Source organism: Miniopterus natalensis, chromosome 1 (assembly GCF_054644295.1).
Source record: "Miniopterus natalensis isolate mMinNat1 chromosome 1, mMinNat1.hap1, whole genome shotgun sequence".
Taxonomy (NCBI): Eukaryota; Metazoa; Chordata; class Mammalia; order Chiroptera; family Miniopteridae; genus Miniopterus; species Miniopterus natalensis.
Window position 1 is genome coordinate 1,440,764 of NC_142081.1, and position 22,834 is coordinate 1,463,597.

Consider the following 22,834-nt stretch of genomic DNA (forward strand, 5'->3'; position numbering starts at 1 on the left):
AGGGAGAGAGAGAAACATCAATGATGAGAGAGTCATTGATCGGCTGCCTCCTGCATGCCTCCGACTGGGGATCGAGCCCACAACCCGGGCATGTGCCCTGACCGGGAATCAAACCCCGATCGCCTGGATCCTAGGTCAACGCTCAACCGCTGAGCCACGCCCGGCCGGGCCCTGCAGTAAATTTTCAATGTCAGGACTGTCACTTGGTTTTCTAAAAATAATTTCTATTTCTTTACGACTGTCTTCCTTCACTGATGTCCTATGTTCTCCAGCAACTCTTTAAACATGGTTTCCTTTAGCTTTTTGACCAAATGCATAATAGTTGCTTTGACGTCTGCTGAACACAGCATCTGTGGACATTCAAGACAGTCCCGTCCCTGCCCAGCTCCTCCATGTACAGGTCCTGCTTTCGTGTTTCTTTGCACATCATGGAATCTCTGTCAAATGCTGGACCTTATTGGCTACATATTGTAGCTCCTCCGGATTCTGGTTCCCCTCGGGGTTGTGATTATCGCTCTGTTTGCGTGTTTAGTGACTTTCTTTGACTATATCTGTGGATTCTGTCACTTTGCCTGAGCGTCCCCCCCACCCATTCTGGCTCCCTGCCCTCTGACCTGAGGTCACAACCTCCGGGCCGTGGCTGAGGGTCCTCCCCTGCCTCCCTGTGACCTAGACTCAGCGTCTGGATGGGGTGACACCACCTCCAGTGTATGCAGGTGCTCCTGGGCCCCACCCTCAGGTGCGCCGCCTGGCCCGCCCACCGGCAGGGCTCACTGACAGCCTCTCTCTCTGCAGAGTCTGGACGCCAGCTTCAGCACGAGGACCCGGAGGCAGAGACCGAGGAGGACCGCTCTGTACGTGACGCTCGGGGACGCGGCCCCCTCGCGCCTTCCCCCCTTCCCCGCGTGGCCGAGGGTGACCCGCTCTCTCTCCCGCCAGGTGACCGAAGGGCCCGTGGGTGAGATCATCCGGCCACGGCCTCAGGGGTCCTCGCCTGTCTATGAGTACGTGACCGAGGGGGCCGGCTTTGGACTCCCGGTAAGCCAGCCGGACAGACACCCACAGTCGGAGGGCAGGCTCAGGTGTGGGGCCCCGCGTGGCCGCCTCTCCTCCTGCATCACCCTGTCTGTGCAGCCACCCTGCCCTGCCCTGTTGCCCCCGGCCACGGCGATGCCCAGCTGGCTGTCCTCTCCGTCTCCGCTGCTCCCCCCACCCCTCCCGTTAGCTGTCAAGGTGGCACCTGTGGGGGGAGCAGGCCTCACGCCCCCGTGGGCGGCGGGGCACAGGTATTGTGTGCCTGCGTGCCATCTCTGGAGGGGAGGCACAGAAGGCGCCCCGCAGCTGAGGCGCTCAGCTCCCTCTGGGGGCTCTGGGCCTTGAAGGTGGAGTTCCCTGGCCTCCCCAGTCACCCCCGTTGCCCCGGGCTGGGCGGGCGGGTAACCCTCAATGTCTGCGGCTGCAGGAAGACACGCCGAGCAGGCAAGGCTCCTCAGGGAGACGGAGGTCCTGGTGGAAGCGTGATTCTGGGGACTCACGGACATTTTCCAGGATGAGTCGTTCTGAGGTGGGTATGGTGGGAACTGGGGGTCAGGGAGGTGGACCCCACCACAAGGGCTCCAGCAGAGGGGCTGGGGCCAGAGCAAGGAGGAGAGCTGCAGGGAGGCTGAAGGGGCCCCCGTGCCCTGTGGAAGGACTGCCTGTCCCCCTTGTCAGCCTGGGGGGCAGGGATTCCAGAGGCTGGCCCCGGCTTCCCCTGACACCCCTGTGCTCCCCTGAAGAGCCGGACCGCTGGCCGGGGGCCTAGGTGCTCAGACCTCATGTGGGGAAGGCTGCTGTCTGTGGCGCAGGCCGCAGAAGGCGCTTGATCCTGTGGGCTCCCGGTGAGGAGGGGGCGCTGCCCCTGAGGTGGCCGGTTCTGTCATCGGTGTCCCCGGCAGTTCGAACACTCTGCCACCCCTGAGGCCCCGCCATGCCCCAAGCCAGGCTGGGCGCCCGTTCACTGTATTTCCCTCGGCATTGGTGACCCTCTGTGGTTTGAGCCCCAGCTCCCTTGCTGGCGACCGGAGCTCAGAGCATGTACAAAATGAACAAGGGGCAGCCTGGCTGGTGTGGCTCACTGGCTGGCCTGCCCCCTGCACCAGGAGGTCGCTGGTTCAATTCCCAGCCAGGGCACATGCCCGGGTTACGGGCTCGATCCCCAGTAGGGGGCGTGCAGGAGGCAGCCAATCGATGTTTCTACCTTTCTCCCCATCTCCCTTCTTCTCTGTCTCTAAAATCAATAAAAACATAATAAAATAAAATAGAAAGAATGAACAAGGGGCGATGGAAGAAGGCTCTGACCGCTGCTGAGCAGAAGCCTCGCCCCTTTGCTGGCCAAGCGCCCCTGGGCCTGAATGGCTGTGGACAGGCTGCCCCTGAGTCCTGGCAAGTGGGAGCAGGGAAAAGAGGTGGCCACTCCCCCCGAGGCGGCTGCAGCTGGCCCTCTGCAAAGCTTGGACACAGCCACCCATGCACACCTGGCCAGAGGCCCTCCCCTTGCCCTGCGTGGCTGGACGGTGGGCAGGACCTGGGGTCTCTGTCCTCAGGGAGGCAGCCCCTGCTAGCGGCAGGAGGGATGTTTGTCACCATGGCCGTGCGCTTCTGCCCTGTCCCTGCAGGAGGCGACAGAGGTGACGCTGAAGACCGAAGTGGAGGCTGGCGCCAGTGGCTACAGTGTCACGGGCGGTGGGGACCAGGGGATCTTTGTCAAGCAAGTGCTGAAGGACTCCTCCGCGGCCAAGCTCTTCAGCCTGAAAGAAGGTGCGATGGCCACCCATCCCTGGTGTCCCCATGGTCCCCATCAGGATGGGAGGTGTCTGGAGGGGGGCCAGGGCCATACCTGGAGCTCAGGATGACAGCCCGCCATGCTGAATTTTCTCTCCCGTGACACCGGGGGACGCCTGCCCACCCAGGGCTCCACAGAGGGGAGGGCTGGGGGCATGGTGGGCTCCTCGTGTACACACCCCATCCCAGCAAGGGTGTGCCTGGGGAGCTGAGGCCGAGGCCACTTTGTCCTTGTCTAGGGGATCAGCTGCTCAGCGCAACCATCTTCTTTGACCACATTAACTACGAAGACGCTCTGAAAATCCTTCAGTACTCAGAGCCCTACAGGGTCCAGTTCAAGATCAAACGGAAACTTCCTGCCAGAGGGGATGAGGAGTGGGCTTCCGGGGCTGCTCAGCGCGCCCCAAGGCGTTCAGGGATGCAGGTGAGCCTGCCGTGGCCCTCAGGGAGGCTGGGGTGGCCCCCGAGCCCAGGGCCACAGACTCCCTGTACTGGTGCCAACAGGCTCCCTCTCGCTGTGTTTCAGGACAAAGATGTCCCCGAGGGGAGCACAGACACACCCGTGAAGACTCTGGAAAGAGATGGAGACCAGGAGAGACTTATCGCCAAGCCCCGGAAGGAGAGGGGCAGGCGGCCCCAGAAGGAGAGGCTCTCCTGGCCCAAATTTCAAACCACAAAGAGCAAGCGTGGACCCCGGAGATCACACAGCTCCTCAGAGGCCTACGAGCGGGGGCAGGCCCCTGACATATCCCCCACAAGCTCAGACACGGAGGCCCCATTCCCAGCAGGAGCAGGCAGCCAGCGAAGGTGGAGGTTCCCGAACCTGAGGTTCAAGGTGGGCTCCGGGAAGGGACCATTGCTGGTGGGGCACCTGGGCAGAGGGACACAAGGTGGGACTGTCCACGCTGGGGAACTTGAGGAGGCGGGGTCCTGGGATGACAGCCGACAGGACCCTGGGGCTGCTGCACATGGCAAGAGAGAGGACAGGACCGCAGAGCCCTGCCAGGGACCCGTGGAGAGTGGGGCCTGCAGCAGACGCCGAAAAAAGACAAAGGAGGGGAAGGCCCAGGAGGAGATGGTGCCCCAGAGGAAAGCCAGGGCAGGCCGAGCCCCGAGACAAAGCCAGGCGGGCCACAGGGAGGGAGTGGTGGAGCTGGAAACAGGCATTGCCAGGCTGTCCTTGCAGGACCCCGCAGATGACAGCCTCACACAGGGCCGCCAGCGGGAGTGCCAGATCCCAACACCAAAGTTAGAGACATCCAAGTTCAGCTTCTCCAAAGAAAAAGTACTGGGAACCGAAGGAGGAATGATTGTGCGCCAGCTGGGGCCCAGAGAGGGACTGGCCACCGCGGCCGGGAAAAAGGGTGCCGAGAGCCCAGAAGTACAGGGGTACAGAGTCCTTGCAGTGCATGGACCAGACAGGGCAAAAGCAAGACCAGAGAGGGGCAAGGCAGGACTGCCAGGAGAGGACGGTAATGGCAAGGACAGGGCCTTGGAGGGTTGGGGGGGAAATGTGAAAAACCCAGGGATCCGAGCGCCCTCACTGCGAAGGTCCCCAGAGGAGGCAGAGTCTGGGACAGGAAGACAGGAACAGGAACCAGAAACAAAGAGACACAGACACTTCACAGTTGTCAATTTGCAGATGGACTCAGAGGAAGCCGAAGGAAAAGATGGAAGAGGGAGGAAACACCCACCAAAGATAACAGCAGAGAGGGACACTGCACAGGAAATGGAAGAGAGCATTGGACCAGGCAGTGCTGAGGTGGCCGCCAGGGACGGCAAGTTCAAGATGCCCAAGTTCAAGATGCCCTCATTCTGCACGTCAGGGACGGGCAGGTCCATGGGGACCACAGCGGACGTGTCCCTGCCCTCCGTCCAGACCGACATCAAGACCAGTGACCTCAGCATTGAGCTGCCATCTGCTCAAGTGGATGTCAAGACAGGCGAGCTGGGCGTGAAGCTCCCTGAGGGCCGCCTGCCCGAGGGAGAGCTCCAGGGACCCGCCGCCGGAGCCGGACTCAAAGGCCACCTGCCCAAGGTGCAGATGCCCAGCATGAAGATGCCCAAAGTAGACTTCAAGGGCCCCCAGGTGGACATCAAGGGGCCCAAACTGGACCTGAAGGGCGCCAAAGGGGAGGTGACCGCCCCCGAGGTGGAGGTGTCGCTGCCCGGCGTGGAGGTGGACATCCAGGCTCCAAGCGCCAAGCTGGAGGGCGACATGGCCCTGGGGGACGTGGAGGTGGCGGCCAAGGACAGCAAGTTCAAGATGCCCAAGTTCAAGATGCCTTCCTTTGGCGTTTCTACACCAAGCAAGTCCGTGGACGCCACAGCGGAAGTGTCCCTGCCCTCCGTCCAGACCGACATCAAGACCAGTGACCTCAGCATTGAGCTGCCATCTGCTCAAGTGGATGTCAAGACAGGCGAGCTGGGCGTGAAGCTCCCTGAGGGCCGCCTGCCCGAGGGAGAGCTCCAGGGACCCGCCGCCGGAGCCGGACTCAAAGGCCACCTGCCCAAGGTGCAGATGCCCAGCATGAAGATGCCCAAAGTAGACTTCAAGGGCCCCCAGGTGGACATCAAGGGGCCCAAACTGGACCTGAAGGGCGCCAAAGGGGAGGTGACCGCCCCCGAGGTGGAGGTGTCGCTGCCCGGCGTGGAGGTGGACATCCAGGCTCCAAGCGCCAAGCTGGAGGGCGACATGGGCCTGGGGGACATGGAGGCGGCCTCCAGCGACAGCAAGTTCAAGATGCCCAAGTTCAAGATGCCTTCCTTTGGTATGTCGGCGCCAGGCAAGGACTGGGGAACGTCCGTGGACGCGCCTGTGCCCAAGGCCACGGGGGAGGCGAGCCTGCCCTCGCTGGGAGGAGAGATTCGAGCCCCAGAGGGCAGCGTCCAACTGCCATCTGCTGAAATCCAGCTTCCTGGGGGAGAGCTGGAAGTGGCCCTCCCCGAGGGAGAGGTGACGCTGGGCGAGCTGAAGGGCAAAGCAGACGGGGCCAGGTTCAAGGGCCACCTGCCCAAGGTGCAGATGCCCAGCATGAAGATGCCCAAAGTAGACTTCAAAGGCCCCCAGGTGGACATCAAGGGGCCCAAACTGGACCTGAAGGGCGCCAAAGGGGAGGTGACCGCCCCCGAGGTGGAGGTGTCGCTGCCCGGCGTGGAGGTGGACATCCAGGCTCCAAGCGCCAAGCTGGAGGGCGACATGGCCCTGGGGGACGTGGAGGTGGCGGCCAAGGACAGCAAGTTCAAGATGCCCAAGTTCAAGATGCCTTCCTTTGGCGTTTCTACACCAAGCAAGTCCGTGGACGCCACAGCGGAAGTGTCCCTGCCCTCCGTCCAGACCGACATCAAGACCAGTGACCTCAGCATTGAGCTGCCATCTGCTCAAGTGGATGTCAAGACAGGCGAGCTGGGCGTGAAGCTCCCTGAGGGCCGCCTGCCCGAGGGAGAGCTCCAGGGACCCGCCGCCGGAGCCGGACTCAAAGGCCACCTGCCCAAGGTGCAGATGCCCAGCATGAAGATGCCCAAAGTAGACTTCAAGGGCCCCCAGGTGGACATCAAGGGGCCCAAACTGGACCTGAAGGGCGCCAAAGGGGAGGTGACCGCCCCCGAGGTGGAGGTGTCGCTGCCCGGCGTGGAGGTGGACATCCAGGCTCCAAGCGCCAAGCTGGAGGGCGACATGGGCCTGGGGGACATGGAGGCGGCCTCCAGCGACAGCAAGTTCAAGATGCCCAAGTTCAAGATGCCTTCCTTTGGTATGTCGGCGCCAGGCAAGGACTGGGGAACGTCCGTGGACGCGCCTGTGCCCAAGGCCACGGGGGAGGCGAGCCTGCCCTCGCTGGGAGGAGAGATTCGAGCCCCAGAGGGCAGCGTCCAACTGCCATCTGCTGAAATCCAGCTTCCTGGGGGAGAGCTGGAAGTGGCCCTCCCCGAGGGAGAGGTGACGCTGGGCGAGCTGAAGGGCAAAGCAGACGGGGCCAGGTTCAAGGGCCACCTGCCCAAGGTGCAGATGCCCAGCATGAAGATGCCCAAAGTAGACTTCAAAGGCCCCCAGGTGGACATCAAGGGGCCCAAACTGGACCTGAAGGGCGCCAAAGGGGAGGTGACCGCCCCCGAGGTGGAGGTGTCGCTGCCCGGCGTGGAGGTGGACATCCAGGCTCCAAGCGCCAAGCTGGAGGGCGACATGGCCCTGGGGGACGTGGAGGTGGCGGCCAAGGACAGCAAGTTCAAGATGCCCAAGTTCAAGATGCCTTCCTTTGGCGTTTCTACACCAAGCAAGTCCGTGGACGCCACAGCGGAAGTGTCCCTGCCCTCCGTCCAGACCGACATCAAGACCAGTGACCTCAGCATTGAGCTGCCATCTGCTCAAGTGGATGTCAAGACAGGCGAGCTGGGCGTGAAGCTCCCTGAGGGCCGCCTGCCCGAGGGAGAGCTCCAGGGACCCGCCGCCGGAGCCGGACTCAAAGGCCACCTGCCCAAGGTGCAGATGCCCAGCATGAAGATGCCCAAAGTAGACTTCAAGGGCCCCCAGGTGGACATCAAGGGGCCCAAACTGGACCTGAAGGGCGCCAAAGGGGAGGTGACCGCCCCCGAGGTGGAGGTGTCGCTGCCCGGCGTGGAGGTGGACATCCAGGCTCCAAGCGCCAAGCTGGAGGGCGACATGGCCCTGGGGGACGTGGAGGTGGCGGCCAAGGACAGCAAGTTCAAGATGCCCAAGTTCAAGATGCCTTCCTTTGGCGTTTCTACACCAAGCAAGTCCGTGGACGCCACAGCGGAAGTGTCCCTGCCCTCCGTCCAGACCGACATCAAGACCAGTGACCTCAGCATTGAGCTGCCATCTGCTCAAGTGGATGTCAAGACAGGCGAGCTGGGCGTGAAGCTCCCTGAGGGCCGCCTGCCCGAGGGAGAGCTCCAGGGACCCGCCGCCGGAGCCGGACTCAAAGGCCACCTGCCCAAGGTGCAGATGCCCAGCATGAAGATGCCCAAAGTAGACTTCAAGGGCCCCCAGGTGGACATCAAGGGGCCCAAACTGGACCTGAAGGGCGCCAAAGGGGAGGTGACCGCCCCCGAGGTGGAGGTGTCGCTGCCCGGCGTGGAGGTGGACATCCAGGCTCCAAGCGCCAAGCTGGAGGGCGACATGGGCCTGGGGGACATGGAGGCGGCCTCCAGCGACAGCAAGTTCAAGATGCCCAAGTTCAAGATGCCTTCCTTTGGTATGTCGGCGCTAGGCAAGGACTGGGGAACGTCCGTGGACGCGCCTGTGCCCAAGGCCACGGGGGAGGCGAGCCTGCCCTCGCTGGGAGGAGAGATTCGAGCCCCAGAGGGCAGCGTCCAACTGCCATCTGCTGAAATCCAGCTTCCTGGGGGAGAGCTGGAAGTGGCCCTCCCCGAGGGAGAGGTGACGCTGGGCGAGCTGAAGGGCAAAGCAGACGGGGCCAGGTTCAAGGGCCACCTGCCCAAGGTGCAGATGCCCAGCATGAAGATGCCCAAAGTAGACTTCAAAGGCCCCCAGGTGGACATCAAGGGGCCCAAACTGGACCTGAAGGGCGCCAAAGGGGAGGTGACCGCCCCCGAGGTGGAGGTGTCGCTGCCCGGCGTGGAGGTGGACATCCAGGCTCCAAGCGCCAAGCTGGAGGGCGACATGGCCCTGGGGGACGTAGAGGTGGCGGCCAAGGACAGCAAGTTCAAGATGCCCAAGTTCAAGATGCCTTCCTTTGGCGTTTCTACACCAAGCAAGTCCGTGGACGCCACAGCGGAAGTGTACCTGCCCTCCGTCCAGACCGACATCAAGACCAGTGACCTCAGCATTGAGCTGCCATCTGCTCAAGTGGATGTCAAGACAGGCGAGCTGGGCGTGAAGCTCCCTGAGGGCCGCCTGCCCGAGGGAGAGCTCCAGGGACCCGCCGCCGGAGCCGGACTCAAAGGCCACCTGCCCAAGGTGCAGATGCCCAGCATGAAGATGCCCAAAGTAGACTTCAAGGGCCCCCAGGTGGACATCAAGGGGCCCAAACTGGACCTGAAGGGCGCCAAAGGGGAGGTGACCGCCCCCGAGGTGGAGGTGTCGCTGCCCGGCGTGGAGGTGGACATCCAGGCTCCAAGCGCCAAGCTGGAGGGCGACATGGGCCTGGGGGACATGGAGGCGGCCTCCAGCGACAGCAAGTTCAAGATGCCCAAGTTCAAGATGCCTTCCTTTGGTATGTCGGCGCCAGGCAAGGACTGGGGAACGTCCGTGGACGCGCCTGTGCCCAAGGCCACGGGGGAGGCGAGCCTGCCCTCGCTGGGAGGAGAGATTCGAGCCCCAGAGGGCAGCGTCCAACTGCCATCTGCTGAAATCCAGCTTCCTGGGGGAGAGCTGGAAGTGGCCCTCCCCGAGGGAGAGGTGACGCTGGGCGAGCTGAAGGGCAAAGCAGACGGGGCCAGGTTCAAGGGCCACCTGCCCAAGGTGCAGATGCCCAGCATGAAGATGCCCAAAGTAGACTTCAAAGGCCCCCAGGTGGACATCAAGGGGCCCAAACTGGACCTGAAGGGCGCCAAAGGGGAGGTGACCGCCCCCGAGGTGGAGGTGTCGCTGCCCGGCGTGGAGGTGGACATCCAGGCTCCAAGCGCCAAGCTGGAGGGCGACATGGCCCTGGGGGACGTGGAGGTGGCGGCCAAGGACAGCAAGTTCAAGATGCCCAAGTTCAAGATGCCTTCCTTTGGCGTTTCTACACCAAGCAAGTCCGTGGACGCCACAGCGGAAGTGTCCCTGCCCTCCGTCCAGACCGACATCAAGACCAGTGACCTCAGCATTGAGCTGCCATCTGCTCAAGTGGATGTCAAGACAGGCGAGCTGGGCGTGAAGCTCCCTGAGGGCCGCCTGCCCGAGGGAGAGCTCCAGGGACCCGCCGCCGGAGCCGGACTCAAAGGCCACCTGCCCAAGGTGCAGATGCCCAGCATGAAGATGCCCAAAGTAGACTTCAAGGGCCCCCAGGTGGACATCAAGGGGCCCAAACTGGACCTGAAGGGCGCCAAAGGGGAGGTGACCGCCCCCGAGGTGGAGGTGTCGCTGCCCGGCGTGGAGGTGGACATCCAGGCTCCAAGCGCCAAGCTGGAGGGCGACATGGGCCTGGGGGACATGGAGGCGGCCTCCAGCGACAGCAAGTTCAAGATGCCCAAGTTCAAGATGCCTTCCTTTGGTATGTCGGCGCCAGGCAAGGACTGGGGAACGTCCGTGGACGCGCCTGTGCCCAAGGCCACGGGGGAGGCGAGCCTGCCCTCGCTGGGAGGAGAGATTCGAGCCCCAGAGGGCAGCGTCCAACTGCCATCTGCTGAAATCCAGCTTCCTGGGGGAGAGCTGGAAGTGGCCCTCCCCGAGGGAGAGGTGACGCTGGGCGAGCTGAAGGGCAAAGCAGACGGGGCCAGGTTCAAGGGCCACCTGCCCAAGGTGCAGATGCCCAGCATGAAGATGCCCAAAGTAGACTTCAAAGGCCCCCAGGTGGACATCAAGGGGCCCAAACTGGACCTGAAGGGCGCCAAAGGGGAGGTGACCGCCCCCGAGGTGGAGGTGTCGCTGCCCGGCGTGGAGGTGGACATCCAGGCTCCAAGCGCCAAGCTGGAGGGCGACATGGCCCTGGGGGACGTGGAGGTGGCGGCCAAGGACAGCAAGTTCAAGATGCCCAAGTTCAAGATGCCTTCCTTTGGCGTTTCTACACCAAGCAAGTCCGTGGACGCCACAGCGGAAGTGTCCCTGCCCTCCGTCCAGACCGACATCAAGACCAGTGACCTCAGCATTGAGCTGCCATCTGCTCAAGTGGATGTCAAGACAGGCGAGCTGGGCGTGAAGCTCCCTGAGGGCCGCCTGCCCGAGGGAGAGCTCCAGGGACCCGCCGCCGGAGCCGGACTCAAAGGCCACCTGCCCAAGGTGCAGATGCCCAGCATGAAGATGCCCAAAGTAGACTTCAAGGGCCCCCAGGTGGACATCAAGGGGCCCAAACTGGACCTGAAGGGCGCCAAAGGGGAGGTGACCGCCCCCGAGGTGGAGGTGTCGCTGCCCGGCGTGGAGGTGGACATCCAGGCTCCAAGCGCCAAGCTGGAGGGCGACATGGGCCTGGGGGACATGGAGGCGGCCTCCAGCGACAGCAAGTTCAAGATGCCTTCCTTTGGTATGTCGGCGCCAGGCAAGGACTGGGGAACGTCCGTGGACGCGCCTGTGCCCAAGGCCACGGGGGAGGCGAGCCTGCCCTCGCTGGGAGGAGAGATTCGAGCCCCAGAGGGCAGCGTCCAACTGCCATCTGCTGAAATCCAGCTTCCTGGGGGAGAGCTGGAAGTGGCCCTCCCCGAGGGAGAGGTGACGCTGGGCGAGCTGAAGGGCAAAGCAGACGGGGCCAGGTTCAAGGGCCACCTGCCCAAGGTGCAGATGCCCAGCATGAAGATGCCCAAAGTAGACTTCAAAGGCCCCCAGGTGGACATCAAGGGGCCCAAACTGGACCTGAAGGGCGCCAAAGGGGAGGTGACCGCCCCCGAGGTGGAGGTGTCGCTGCCCGGCGTGGAGGTGGACATCCAGGCTCCAAGCGCCAAGCTGGAGGGCGACATGGCCCTGGGGGACGTGGAGGTGGCGGCCAAGGACAGCAAGTTCAAGATGCCCAAGTTCAAGATGCCTTCCTTTGGCGTTTCTACACCAAGCAAGTCCGTGGACGCCACAGCGGAAGTGTCCCTGCCCTCCGTCCAGACCGACATCAAGACCAGTGACCTCAGCATTGAGCTGCCATCTGCTCAAGTGGATGTCAAGACAGGCGAGCTGGGCGTGAAGCTCCCTGAGGGCCGCCTGCCCGAGGGAGAGCTCCAGGGACCCGCCGCCGGAGCCGGACTCAAAGGCCACCTGCCCAAGGTGCAGATGCCCAGCATGAAGATGCCCAAAGTAGACTTCAAGGGCCCCCAGGTGGACATCAAGGGGCCCAAACTGGACCTGAAGGGCGCCAAAGGGGAGGTGACCGCCCCCGAGGTGGAGGTGTCGCTGCCCGGCGTGGAGGTGGACATCCAGGCTCCAAGCGCCAAGCTGGAGGGCGACATGGGCCTGGGGGACATGGAGGCGGCCTCCAGCGACAGCAAGTTCAAGATGCCCAAGTTCAAGATGCCTTCCTTTGGTATGTCGGCGCCAGGCAAGGACTGGGGAACGTCCGTGGACGCGCCTGTGCCCAAGGCCACGGGGGAGGCGAGCCTGCCCTCGCTGGGAGGAGAGATTCGAGCCCCAGAGGGCAGCGTCCAACTGCCATCTGCTGAAATCCAGCTTCCTGGGGGAGAGCTGGAAGTGGCCCTCCCCGAGGGAGAGGTGACGCTGGGCGAGCTGAAGGGCAAAGCAGACGGGGCCAGGTTCAAGGGCCACCTGCCCAAGGTGCAGATGCCCAGCATGAAGATGCCCAAAGTAGACTTCAAAGGCCCCCAGGTGGACATCAAGGGGCCCAAACTGGACCTGAAGGGCGCCAAAGGGGAGGTGACCGCCCCCGAGGTGGAGGTGTCGCTGCCCGGCGTGGAGGTGGACATCCAGGCTCCAAGCGCCAAGCTGGAGGGCGACATGGCCCTGGGGGACGTGGAGGTGGCGGCCAAGGACAGCAAGTTCAAGATGCCCAAGTTCAAGATGCCTTCCTTTGGCGTTTCTACACCAAGCAAGTCCGTGGACGCCACAGCGGAAGTGTCCCTGCCCTCCGTCCAGACCGACATCAAGACCAGTGACCTCAGCATTGAGCTGCCATCTGCTCAAGTGGATGTCAAGACAGGCGAGCTGGGCGTGAAGCTCCCTGAGGGCCGCCTGCCCGAGGGAGAGCTCCAGGGACCCGCCGCCGGAGCCGGACTCAAAGGCCACCTGCCCAAGGTGCAGATGCCCAGCATGAAGATGCCCAAAGTAGACTTCAAGGGCCCCCAGGTGGACATCAAGGGGCCCAAACTGGACCTGAAGGGCGCCAAAGGGGAGGTGACCGCCCCCGAGGTGGAGGTGTCGCTGCCCGGCGTGGAGGTGGACATCCAGGCTCCAAGCGCCAAGCTGGAGGGCGACATGGGCCTGGGGGACATGGAGGCGGCCTCCAGCGACAGCAAGTTCAAGATGCCCAAGTTCAAGATGCCTTCCTTTGGTATGTCGGCGCCAGGCAAGGACTGGGGAACGTCTGTGGACGCGCCTGTGCCCAAAGCCACGGGGGAGGCGAGCCTGCCCTCGCTGGGAGGAGAGATTCGAGCCCCAGAGGGCAGCGTCCAACTGCCATCTGCTGAAATCCAGCTTCCTGGGGGAGAGCTGGAAGTGGCCCTCCCCGAGGGAGAGGTGACGCTGGGCGAGCTGAAGGGCAAAGCAGACGGGGCCAGGTTCAAGGGCCACCTGCCCAAGGTGCAGATGCCCAGCATGAAGATGCCCAAAGTAGACTTCAAGGGCCCCCAGGTGGACATCAAGGGGCCCAAACTGGACCTGAAGGGCGCCAAAGGGGAGGTGACCGCCCCCGAGGTGGAGGTGTCGCTGCCCGGCGTGGAGGTGGACATCCAGGCTCCAAGCGCCAAGCTGGAGGGCGACATGGCCCTGGGGGACGTGGAGGTGGCGGCCAAGGACAGCAAGTTCAAGATGCCCAAGTTCAAGATGCCTTCCTTTGGCGTTTCTACACCAAGCAAGTCCGTGGACGCCACAGCGGAAGTGTCCCTGCCCTCCGTCCAGACCGACATCAAGACCAGTGACCTCAGCATTGAGCTGCCATCTGCTCAAGTGGATGTCAAGACAGGCGAGCTGGGCGTGAAGCTCCCTGAGGGCCGCCTGCCCGAGGGAGAGCTCCAGGGACCCGCCGCCGGAGCCGGACTCAAAGGCCACCTGCCCAAGGTGCAGATGCCCAGCATGAAGATGCCCAAAGTAGACTTCAAGGGCCCCCAGGTGGACATCAAGGGGCCCAAACTGGACCTGAAGGGCGCCAAAGGGGAGGTGACCGCCCCCGAGGTGGAGGTGTCGCTGCCCGGCGTGGAGGTGGACATCCAGGCTCCAAGCGCCAAGCTGGAGGGCGACATGGCCCTGGGGGACGTGGAGGTGGCGGCCAAGGACAGCAAGTTCAAGATGCCCAAGTTCAAGATGCCTTCCTTTGGCGTTTCTACACCAAGCAAGTCCGTGGACGCCACAGCGGAAGTGTCCCTGCCCTCCGTCCAGACCGACATCAAGACCAGTGACCTCAGCATTGAGCTGCCATCTGCTCAAGTGGATGTCAAGACAGGCGAGCTGGGCGTGAAGCTCCCTGAGGGCCGCCTGCCCGAGGGAGAGCTCCAGGGACCCGCCGCCGGAGCCGGACTCAAAGGCCACCTGCCCAAGGTGCAGATGCCCAGCATGAAGATGCCCAAAGTAGACTTCAAGGGCCCCCAGGTGGACATCAAGGGGCCCAAACTGGACCTGAAGGGCGCCAAAGGGGAGGTGACCGCCCCCGAGGTGGAGGTGTCGCTGCCCGGCGTGGAGGCGGACATCCAGGCTCCAAGCGCCAAGCTGGAGGGCGACATGGGCCTGGGGGACATGGAGGCGGCCTCCAGCGACAGCAAGTTCAAGATGCCCAAGTTCAAGATGCCTTCCTTTGGTATGTCGGCGCCAGGCAAGGACTGGGGAACGTCCGTGGACGCGCCTGTGCCCAAGGCCACGGGGGAGGCGAGCCTGCCCTCGCTGGGAGGAGAGATTCGAGCCCCAGAGGGCAGCGTCCAACTGCCATCTGCTGAAATCCAGCTTCCTGGGGGAGAGCTGGAAGTGGCCCTCCCCGAGGGAGAGGTGACGCTGGGCGAGCTGAAGGGCAAAGCAGACGGGGCCAGGTTCAAGGGCCACCTGCCCAAGGTGCAGATGCCCAGCATGAAGATGCCCAAAGTAGACTTCAAAGGCCCCCAGGTGGACATCAAGGGGCCCAAACTGGACCTGAAGGGCGCCAAAGGGGAGGTGACCGCCCCCGAGGTGGAGGTGTCGCTGCCCGGCGTGGAGGTGGACATCCAGGCTCCAAGCGCCAAGCTGGAGGGCGACATGGCCCTGGGGGACGTGGAGGTGGCGGCCAAGGACAGCAAGTTCAAGATGCCCAAGTTCAAGATGCCTTCCTTTGGCGTTTCTACACCAAGCAAGTCCGTGGACGCCACAGCGGAAGTGTCCCTGCCCTCCGTCCAGACCGACATCAAGACCAGTGACCTCAGCATTGAGCTGCCATCTGCTCAAGTGGATGTCAAGACAGGCGAGCTGGGCGTGAAGCTCCCTGAGGGCCGCCTGCCCGAGGGAGAGCTCCAGGGACCCGCCGCCGGAGCCGGACTCAAAGGCCACCTGCCCAAGGTGCAGATGCCCAGCATGAAGATGCCCAAAGTAGACTTCAAGGGCCCCCAGGTGGACATCAAGGGGCCCAAACTGGACCTGAAGGGCGCCAAAGGGGAGGTGACCGCCCCCGAGGTGGAGGTGTCGCTGCCCGGCGTGGAGGTGGACATCCAGGCTCCAAGCGCCAAGCTGGAGGGCGACATGGCCCTGGGGGACGTGGAGGTGGCGGCCAAGGACAGCAAGTTCAAGATGCCCAAGTTCAAGATGCCTTCCTTTGGTGTTTCTACACCAAGCAAGTCCGTGGACGCCACAGCGGAAGTGTCCCTGCCCTCCGTCCAGACCGACATCAAGACCAGTGACCTCAGCATTGAGCTGCCATCTGCTCAAGTGGATGTCAAGACAGGCGAGCTGGGCGTGAAGCTCCCTGAGGGCCGCCTGCCCGAGGGAGAGCTCCAGGGACCCGCCGCCGGAGCCGGACTCAAAGGCCACCTGCCCAAGGTGCAGATGCCCAGCATGAAGATGCCCAAAGTAGACTTCAAGGGCCCCCAGGTGGACATCAAGGGGCCCAAACTGGACCTGAAGGGCGCCAAAGGGGAGGTGACCGCCCCCGAGGTGGAGGTGTCGCTGCCCGGCGTGGAGGTGGACATCCAGGCTCCAAGCGCCAAGCTGGAGGGCGACATGGGCCTGGGGGACATGGTGGCGGCCTCCAGCGACAGCAAGTTCAAGATGCCCAAGTTCAAGATGCCTTCCTTTGGTATGTCTGCGCCAGGCAAGGACTGGGGAACGTCCGTGGACGCGCCTGTGCCCAAGGCCACGGGGGAGGCGAGCCTGCCCTCGCTGGGAGGAGAGATTCGAGCCCCAGAGGGCAGCGTCCAACTGCCATCTGCTGAAATCCAGCTTCCTGGGGGAGAGCTGGAAGTGGCCCTCCCCGAGGGAGAGGTGACGCTGGGCGAGCTGAAGGGCAAAGCAGACGGGGCCAGGTTCAAGGGCCACCTGCCCAAGGTGCAGATGCCCAGCATGAAGATGCCCAAAGTAGACTTCAAAGGCCCCCAGGTGGACATCAAGGGGCCCAAACTGGACCTGAAGGGCGCCAAAGGGGAGGTGACCGCCCCCGAGGTGGAGGTGTCGCTGCCCGGCGTGGAGGTGGACATCCAGGCTCCAAGCGCCAAGCTGGAGGGCGACATGGCCCTGGGGGACGTGGAGGTGGCGGCCAAGGACAGCAAGTTCAAGATGCCCAAGTTCAAGATGCCTTCCTTTGGCGTTTCTACACCAAGCAAGTCCGTGGACGCCACAGCGGAAGTGTCCCTGCCCTCCGTCCAGACCGACATCAAGACCAGTGACCTCAGCATTGAGCTGCCATCTGCTCAAGTGGATGTCAAGACAGGCGAGCTGGGCGTGAAGCTCCCTGAGGGCCGCCTGCCCGAGGGAGAGCTCCAGGGACCCGCCGCCGGAGCCGGACTCAAAGGCCACCTGCCCAAGGTGCAGATGCCCAGCATGAAGATGCCCAAAGTAGACTTCAAAGGCCCCCAGGTGGACATCAAGGGGCCCAAACTGGACCTGAAGGGCACCAAAGTGGAGGTGACCACCCCCGAGGTGGAGGTGTCGCTGCCCGGCGTGGAGGTGGACATCCAGGCTCCAAGCGCCAAGCTGGAGGGCGACATGGCCCTGGGGGACGTGGAGGTGGCGGCCAAGGACAGCAAGTTCAAGATGCCCAAGTTCAAGATGCCTTCCTTTGGCGTTTCTACACCAAGCAAGTCCGTGGACGCCACAGCGGAAGTGTCCCTGCCCTCCGTCCAGACCGACATCAAGACCAGTGACCTCAGCATTGAGCTGCCATCTGCTCAAGTGGATGTCAAGACAGGCGAGCTGGGCGTGAAGCTCCCTGAGGGCCGCCTGCCCGAGGGAGAGCTCCAGGGACCCGCCGCCGGAGCCGGACTCAAAGGCCACCTGCCCAAGGTGCAGATGCCCAGCATGAAGATGCCCAAAGTAGACTTCAAGGGCCCCCAGGTGGACATCAAGGGGCCCAAACTGGACCTGAAGGGCGCCAAAGGGGAGGTGACCGCCCCCGAGGTGGAGGTGTCGCTGCCCGGCGTGGAGGTGGACATCCAGGCTCCAAGCGCCAAGCTGGAGGGCGACATGGCCCTGGGGGACGTGGAGGTGGCGGCCAAGGACAGCAAGTTCAAGATGCCCAAGTTCAAGATGCCTTCCTTTGGCGTTTCTACACCAAGCAAGTCCGTGGACGCCACAGCGGAAGTGTCCCTGCCCTCCGTCCAGACCGACATCAAGACCAGTGACCTCAGCATTGAGCTGCCATCTGCTCAAGTGGATGTCAAGACAGGCGAGCTGGGCGTGAAGCTCCCTGAGGGCCGCCTGCCCGAGGGAGAGCTCCAGGGACCCGCCGCCGGAGCCGGACTCAAAGGCCACCTGCCCAAGGTGCAGATGCCCAGCATGAAGATGCCCAAAGTAGACTTCAAGGGCCCCCAGGTGGACATCAAGGGGCCCAAACTGGACCTGAAGGGCGCCAAAGGGGAGGTGACCGCCCCCGAGGTGGAGGTGTCGCTGCCCGGCGTGGAGGCGGACATCCAGGCTCCAAGCGCCAAGCTGGAGGGCGACATGGGCCTGGGGGACATGGAGGCGGCCTCCAGCGACAGCAAGTTCAAGATGCCCAAGTTCAAGATGCCTTCCTTTGGTATGTCGGCGCCAGGCAAGGACTGGGGAACGTCCGTGGACGCGCCTGTGCCCAAGGCCACGGGGGAGGCGAGCCTGCCCTCGCTGGGAGGAGAGATTCGAGCCCCAGAGGGCAGCGTCCAACTGCCATCTGCTGAAATCCAGCTTCCTGGGGGAGAGCTGGAAGTGGCCCTCCCCGAGGGAGAGGTGACGCTGGGCGAGCTGAAGGGCAAAGCAGACGGGGCCAGGTTCAAGGGCCACCTGCCCAAGGTGCAGATGCCCAGCATGAAGATGCCCAAGGTGGACATCAAAGGTCCAAAACTGGACCTTAAGTGCACCAAAGGGGAGGTAAGCCCTCCTGACGTGGAGGTGTCTCTTCCTAGCGTGGAGGTGGACATTCAGGCGTCTGGTGCCAAGATTCAGGGAGACCAAAGCCTTGGGGAGATGGATGTGGCCACCAGGGACAGCAAGGTCAAGATGCGCAAGATTAGCATGCCATTTTTCCGATCATCTTCCAGTAGGACTCAGTCAGTGTCCCCTCCTGTTCATGCTGGTTCCGTTGCGGAAGGTTCCTCCTCTTCTGATAGGGTCGGTGCCGTCATTGATCCAGCCGATGAGTTTTCTATGGTCGAAGTGGATGGGGCCTCATCACCCACAAAACCTGTAGACCAGGGCAAAATTAAGAGACCGCATTTTAAAATTTCAAAAGTCTTCTCTCCTCCAGGGAAATCTGCTACAGCCTCGATCACCGTCGACCAGGATCCTGGGGTCCCTCTCCCCGGGAGCTCCTCTGCCACTCCGTCAGTGGCGAGCGTCGGAATGTCTCTCGGGGAGCCAGGTGCCACAGCGGAGCCGTCTGTGCAGATGGCCCCGCCGGGTTGGCCAAGTGTTTCGTCATCCAGGCCTCATATCAGTCGTCACCATGCTGAAACCTCTGCCGTTGCCTTTTGTGAGGGTGTCACGCTTACAAAATACCAGGTGACTCTCCCCAGAGCCACTGTTTCTCCGGAGCTGCCTCAGGAAACCCTCTCTGAGTCCGAGGCTGATGTTCACCTCTTCGGCGCCCAAGGTGCTGGGGACCTCCCATCCTGGGAGCGTGTTCCTTCATCCCAACCCGACAGCCACCCTGGCCGAGTGGACCCCCCGATTCACACATCCTATAGCCGGGTGATTTTTCCTAAATTTCATCGACCAAAATTCCGGGTTTCGGTCTCAGAGGTAGCAGGGGCCACGGGGGAGTCCCATGTCCCAGGGGGCTCCCTGTCCTCTCCCAGCCCTGCATGGGCACTGGAGTCTGAGGACGCCGCAGTGTTCACATGGGCAGGCGCTTCACTGCCCTCTGCAGGTGTCTCCACATCCAAGGGGACCGAAGGTCCCACAGGCAGTGCCGGGACACCAGCAGTGGCTCCAGATGGGGGCCCAGCTGAAGACAGTGACCATGACAGGAAAGGAGGTCCCTCAAAAATGCGGCGGCTCAGGCTCCCATCCTTCAGGCGGTCCCCAAAAAAGGGGACAGAATCCAGAGGGGACCCTGGACATGGCCTAGCTGTAGATGCAGGTGGGCCTGGAGTGCATGCTCCACAGATGGAGGCCCCCGTGGACGTGACTGCTGAGCAGGACGGAGAGAAGGGAAGGGTGAAAACGCCGAAACCGACACTCCCCAAAATGCAGGCTTCCCGGGGTGGGGCAGGCCTACCCCCCGGAGACCCGGAGTCTGCCCTCTCTAGCTCCACAGCAGGGGCGGCGTCTCGGGCCACAGTGGGGGCCAGCAGGGAGGATGCTGCTGGGGGCACCAGCACAACATCTGGGCCCCCAGAAGGCGCGGGCGGGGACCTCCACCTGCCACAGGCCCACCTTCCCAGTGTGGGCTTTGCCAAACCTGACGTCCGACCCGGCCAGGTCCAGGGAGAGGTGAGCCAGTCCACAGGTCACCTTCCTGTCCCCAAACACGGCCTGTCTATTGCAGACGGCAGGAGAGAGGACGGGCTTGGGGACGGCTCAGCAAGCCAGGCTCCGGGGGCCCCCTCCCCCGAGGGCCCGCTCCAGGCGTCCTGTGGAACACCGGGCCCTGCAGCCCCAACGGCGGGAAGCCCGGAGGCGGATGTGGCGGTGGACGCCGCTCGGACCAGCTCTCAGGACAGCTGGTTTCGGATGCCCTCGCTCCGCCTGCCCAGCTTCTGGCGCTCCTCCAAGGAGCGGGCTGGGGCCGGGGGGCCGGGGGCCCCGCAGGAAGGAGAGGCCCCGGCTGCAGTCAAGAGTCCAGGGGTCTGTGCCCCTTTGTCAGAGGCGGAGGCAGCTGTGTCCCTGTCGCCCCCAGAGGCAGAGGCAGATGCGGCCAAAGTTCTCAGCCAAAGTCTTGACAGCAAAGGCCTGGAGCTGCACTGGCCTCCCGCCCGGATGTCCCCTGATGGTCCTCCCACTTCTGAAGAGGCCGGGCTCGGCCCAGGCGAAGGCTCTGTCCCCCTTCAGACGCCGGGAGGGAGAATTTCAGAAACCCAAGCTCCTCCAGGGGAACCGGACGAGGCTCCCGCCCGGGGGGCAGGGAGCCCAGAGCCCCCGTCTCCCCCACCCGAAGGCCCCCTCAAACTGAAGGCCTTGAGGACGGACGTGCCGGCCCGGATTTCCGTGGTTGACATGGGGCAGCTCTGGGAGGATTCTGTGATCACTGTCAAGTTCCCCGCGCTGAAGGTGCCTCGGTTCACCTTCCCGGCCTCCAGCTGCGAGGCCGACGTCTTTGTCCCAGCCGTGAGAGAGGTGTGGATCCCAGACAGCAGCCTTGACCTGGCCCTGTTCAAGGAACGCCCTGGAGTCTGGGGTGCGAGCGTCCTGAAGGCAGGCGCCGGGGTCCCCGGGCAGCAGCCTGCGGTCCTTGACCTCCCTGCGGACGCTCACCCCATTTCTAAGGTCAGAGTACACATTCAAGGTGCTCGGGTTGAGAGCCAAGAGGTCACTGTACACAGCAGGGTCACGACAGAGTTTGCCGACCTGTCAGGATCCGAGGCTTTTTCTACTCAGATCGTGCGGAAATCCGAGATCCCGGCCTCCGAGATCCAGGTGCCTTCTTACGGGTTTTCCTTGCTCAAGGGGAAGGTCCCGGAGAGCCCCTTGCGGGCTCAGGTGCACGTGGTCACTCAGGACTCCCAGCTGCCTCCGAAGGGCTTCCAGGCGGCTCCCGAAGTAGCCCTGGGAGCTGAGCCCTCTCCTGGAGCTGCCCAGCCCGACCCCGGAGAACCGTTTGAAGTGATCTCTTCCAGCGTCCAGGTGCCCGGAACGCAGACCTTTACCTTCGAAGTGAGCTCTGGTCCCCAGGCTGCAGACAGCTTCTCGGACGAGGAGCCTGCGGAAATCCTCGAGTTCCCCCCCGAGGACGCCGGAGACGAAGGGGGGGCTGCCAAGGAGAAGCCAGAGAGTAAGCGGCCCTCGGGCCGGTTCAGGTTTTGGCTTCCCAGCATCGGCTTCTCTTCCTCTGCGGCGGATGCGGGCGCGGATCCCGCCGAAGGTGAGCAAACGCCTGCTCCGGGCCACGCGCAGCCCGAGGCCCGCCCCGAGGCAGAGCTGCCCAGGAAGCAGGAGAAGGCAGGCTGGTTCCGATTTCCCAGACTAGGCTTCTCCTCGGCCCCCAGCAAGCAGAGCGAGAGCGCTGGGGATGAGGCGGGCCTGGTGGAGCCCAGGCCCCAGGAAGAAGCAGTCACCTTTTTTGATGCCCGAGAAAGTTTCTCCGCGGAGGACAAGGAGGACTGGGAGCCCGCCGAGGCCGCAGGCGCTGGGCCAGGCCCCAGCCCCACGGCCGTGCCCGCAGCAGGAACGGACTTAGCCAGGCGGGAGCAGGGCGGGAACGCCGGCGCCGAGCCTGCGCCCAGGCCAGAGACCAAGTGAGGTCACAGGCGCGACTTTCCAGGGGCGGACAGAGGTGCAAACCAAGTCGGAAAACAGAGGGCACTGCCCACGTCGACTCACAGAAAGGAAACCAAGCAGAAAGCCCGCCGCCCTCGCGGAGCCCTCCGAAAATGGGGCCCAACTCTGCAAGCAAAGGACTCAGGACCACGCTGGGTAGCGTGTCCTTGAAGGTTGCTGGAGGAGGGCTTATCCAGTGGGTTTCTAGGGACCTACCCTGGGGGGGGCAACAATGGGCGTGGGCGCGGGCGCGGGCGTGGGCATGGCCCTGCCTTGCTGCTGCTTTCTAGCTGATGGAGCTTCCCTGTTTCAGGACAAGTCCCGCGTATTCCTGGGGACCCCGCTTCCTGCGCGCTTTTAACCAGCTCGCTCCTTTGTTGACTGTCGCCCACGCCAAGCTTTGGGCACTTCAGTGGGCTGCTCAGATGCTCGCAGGAGGGCGGGGGCCGGCGCTGGCTGGGGCCGTGCACAGGGGCGGCTGTGGGTGGTGAGCCGGCAGGGGAGCGAGGAGCAATGTCCGGCATCGCTGCCCCTGCGCCCCCGCCCCTCGCGCACACGCTGCACCAGACTCCACTCGCTGTCCCCCGACAGGCAATAAAGGAGTGATGCACCCACAGTGGCGGCTGCGAGGCCTTTTGTTCCCGGAAGAACCGTCCTGAGGTGCCCCCCCCCCCACTGCTGGTCCCAGTTTCTATTGGGAACAGACTCAGGGGTGAGTCTTAGAGGGGCTGTCCACAGGTCCATTTGTCTGTCCAGGTCCTCCTGGGAGCCTCACCTGGGAGACCAAGAGGAGGTGTGTTGGGAATATGGACACACGCCCCCACCCAGCTGGACGGCACAGAGAGGGCCCGGCCTGGAGAGTCGGCGGGGCCCTCAGACAGTGCCCTCCTCCGCGCGGCCCTCGGGGAGCAAGTCCGTGCAGGGCAATGCGGGAGGCTCACAGGTTTCCGACAGTAGCCAGGGCTCCCGGCTCCCGGGCGTGCCGTGTTCTGAGGAGCCCGGCCACGTGCCCCCGCCCTGCAGTTCTCCCTCGGGGGGCGCTGCTCGCCTGGCTGTGGGTGCGGGGCAGGAGCTGGGCTCCGAGCCCCTCTGAGGGACCGTGGGCCCGGGGGTGGTCTGCTGCTCCTGAGGGTGCCCACCCGGTGCGGCCCTGGGACGGCAGGAGGGCAGTGTCCACAGGGAGCAGGG

General features: G+C 63.7%; 1 protein-coding gene across 1 annotated transcript; it reads left to right on the forward strand.

The window, feature by feature from the left end:
* The first annotated feature begins 846 nt into the window (after positions 1–846).
* On the forward strand, positions 847–21,879 carry AHNAK2 (AHNAK nucleoprotein 2). Its single transcript, XM_087817878.1, has 9 exons — positions 847–854; positions 940–1,038; positions 1,463–1,564; positions 2,658–2,799; positions 3,063–3,247; positions 3,350–3,658; positions 4,466–7,157; positions 7,599–20,070; positions 20,290–21,879. The coding sequence occupies exons 3-9, from the start codon at positions 1,550–1,552 to the stop codon at positions 21,626–21,628; spliced, it is 17,154 nt and encodes a 5,717-aa protein (XP_087674004.1). The 5' UTR covers positions 847–854; positions 940–1,038; positions 1,463–1,549; the 3' UTR covers positions 21,629–21,879.
* The last annotated feature ends 955 nt before the right edge of the window (positions 21,880–22,834 follow it).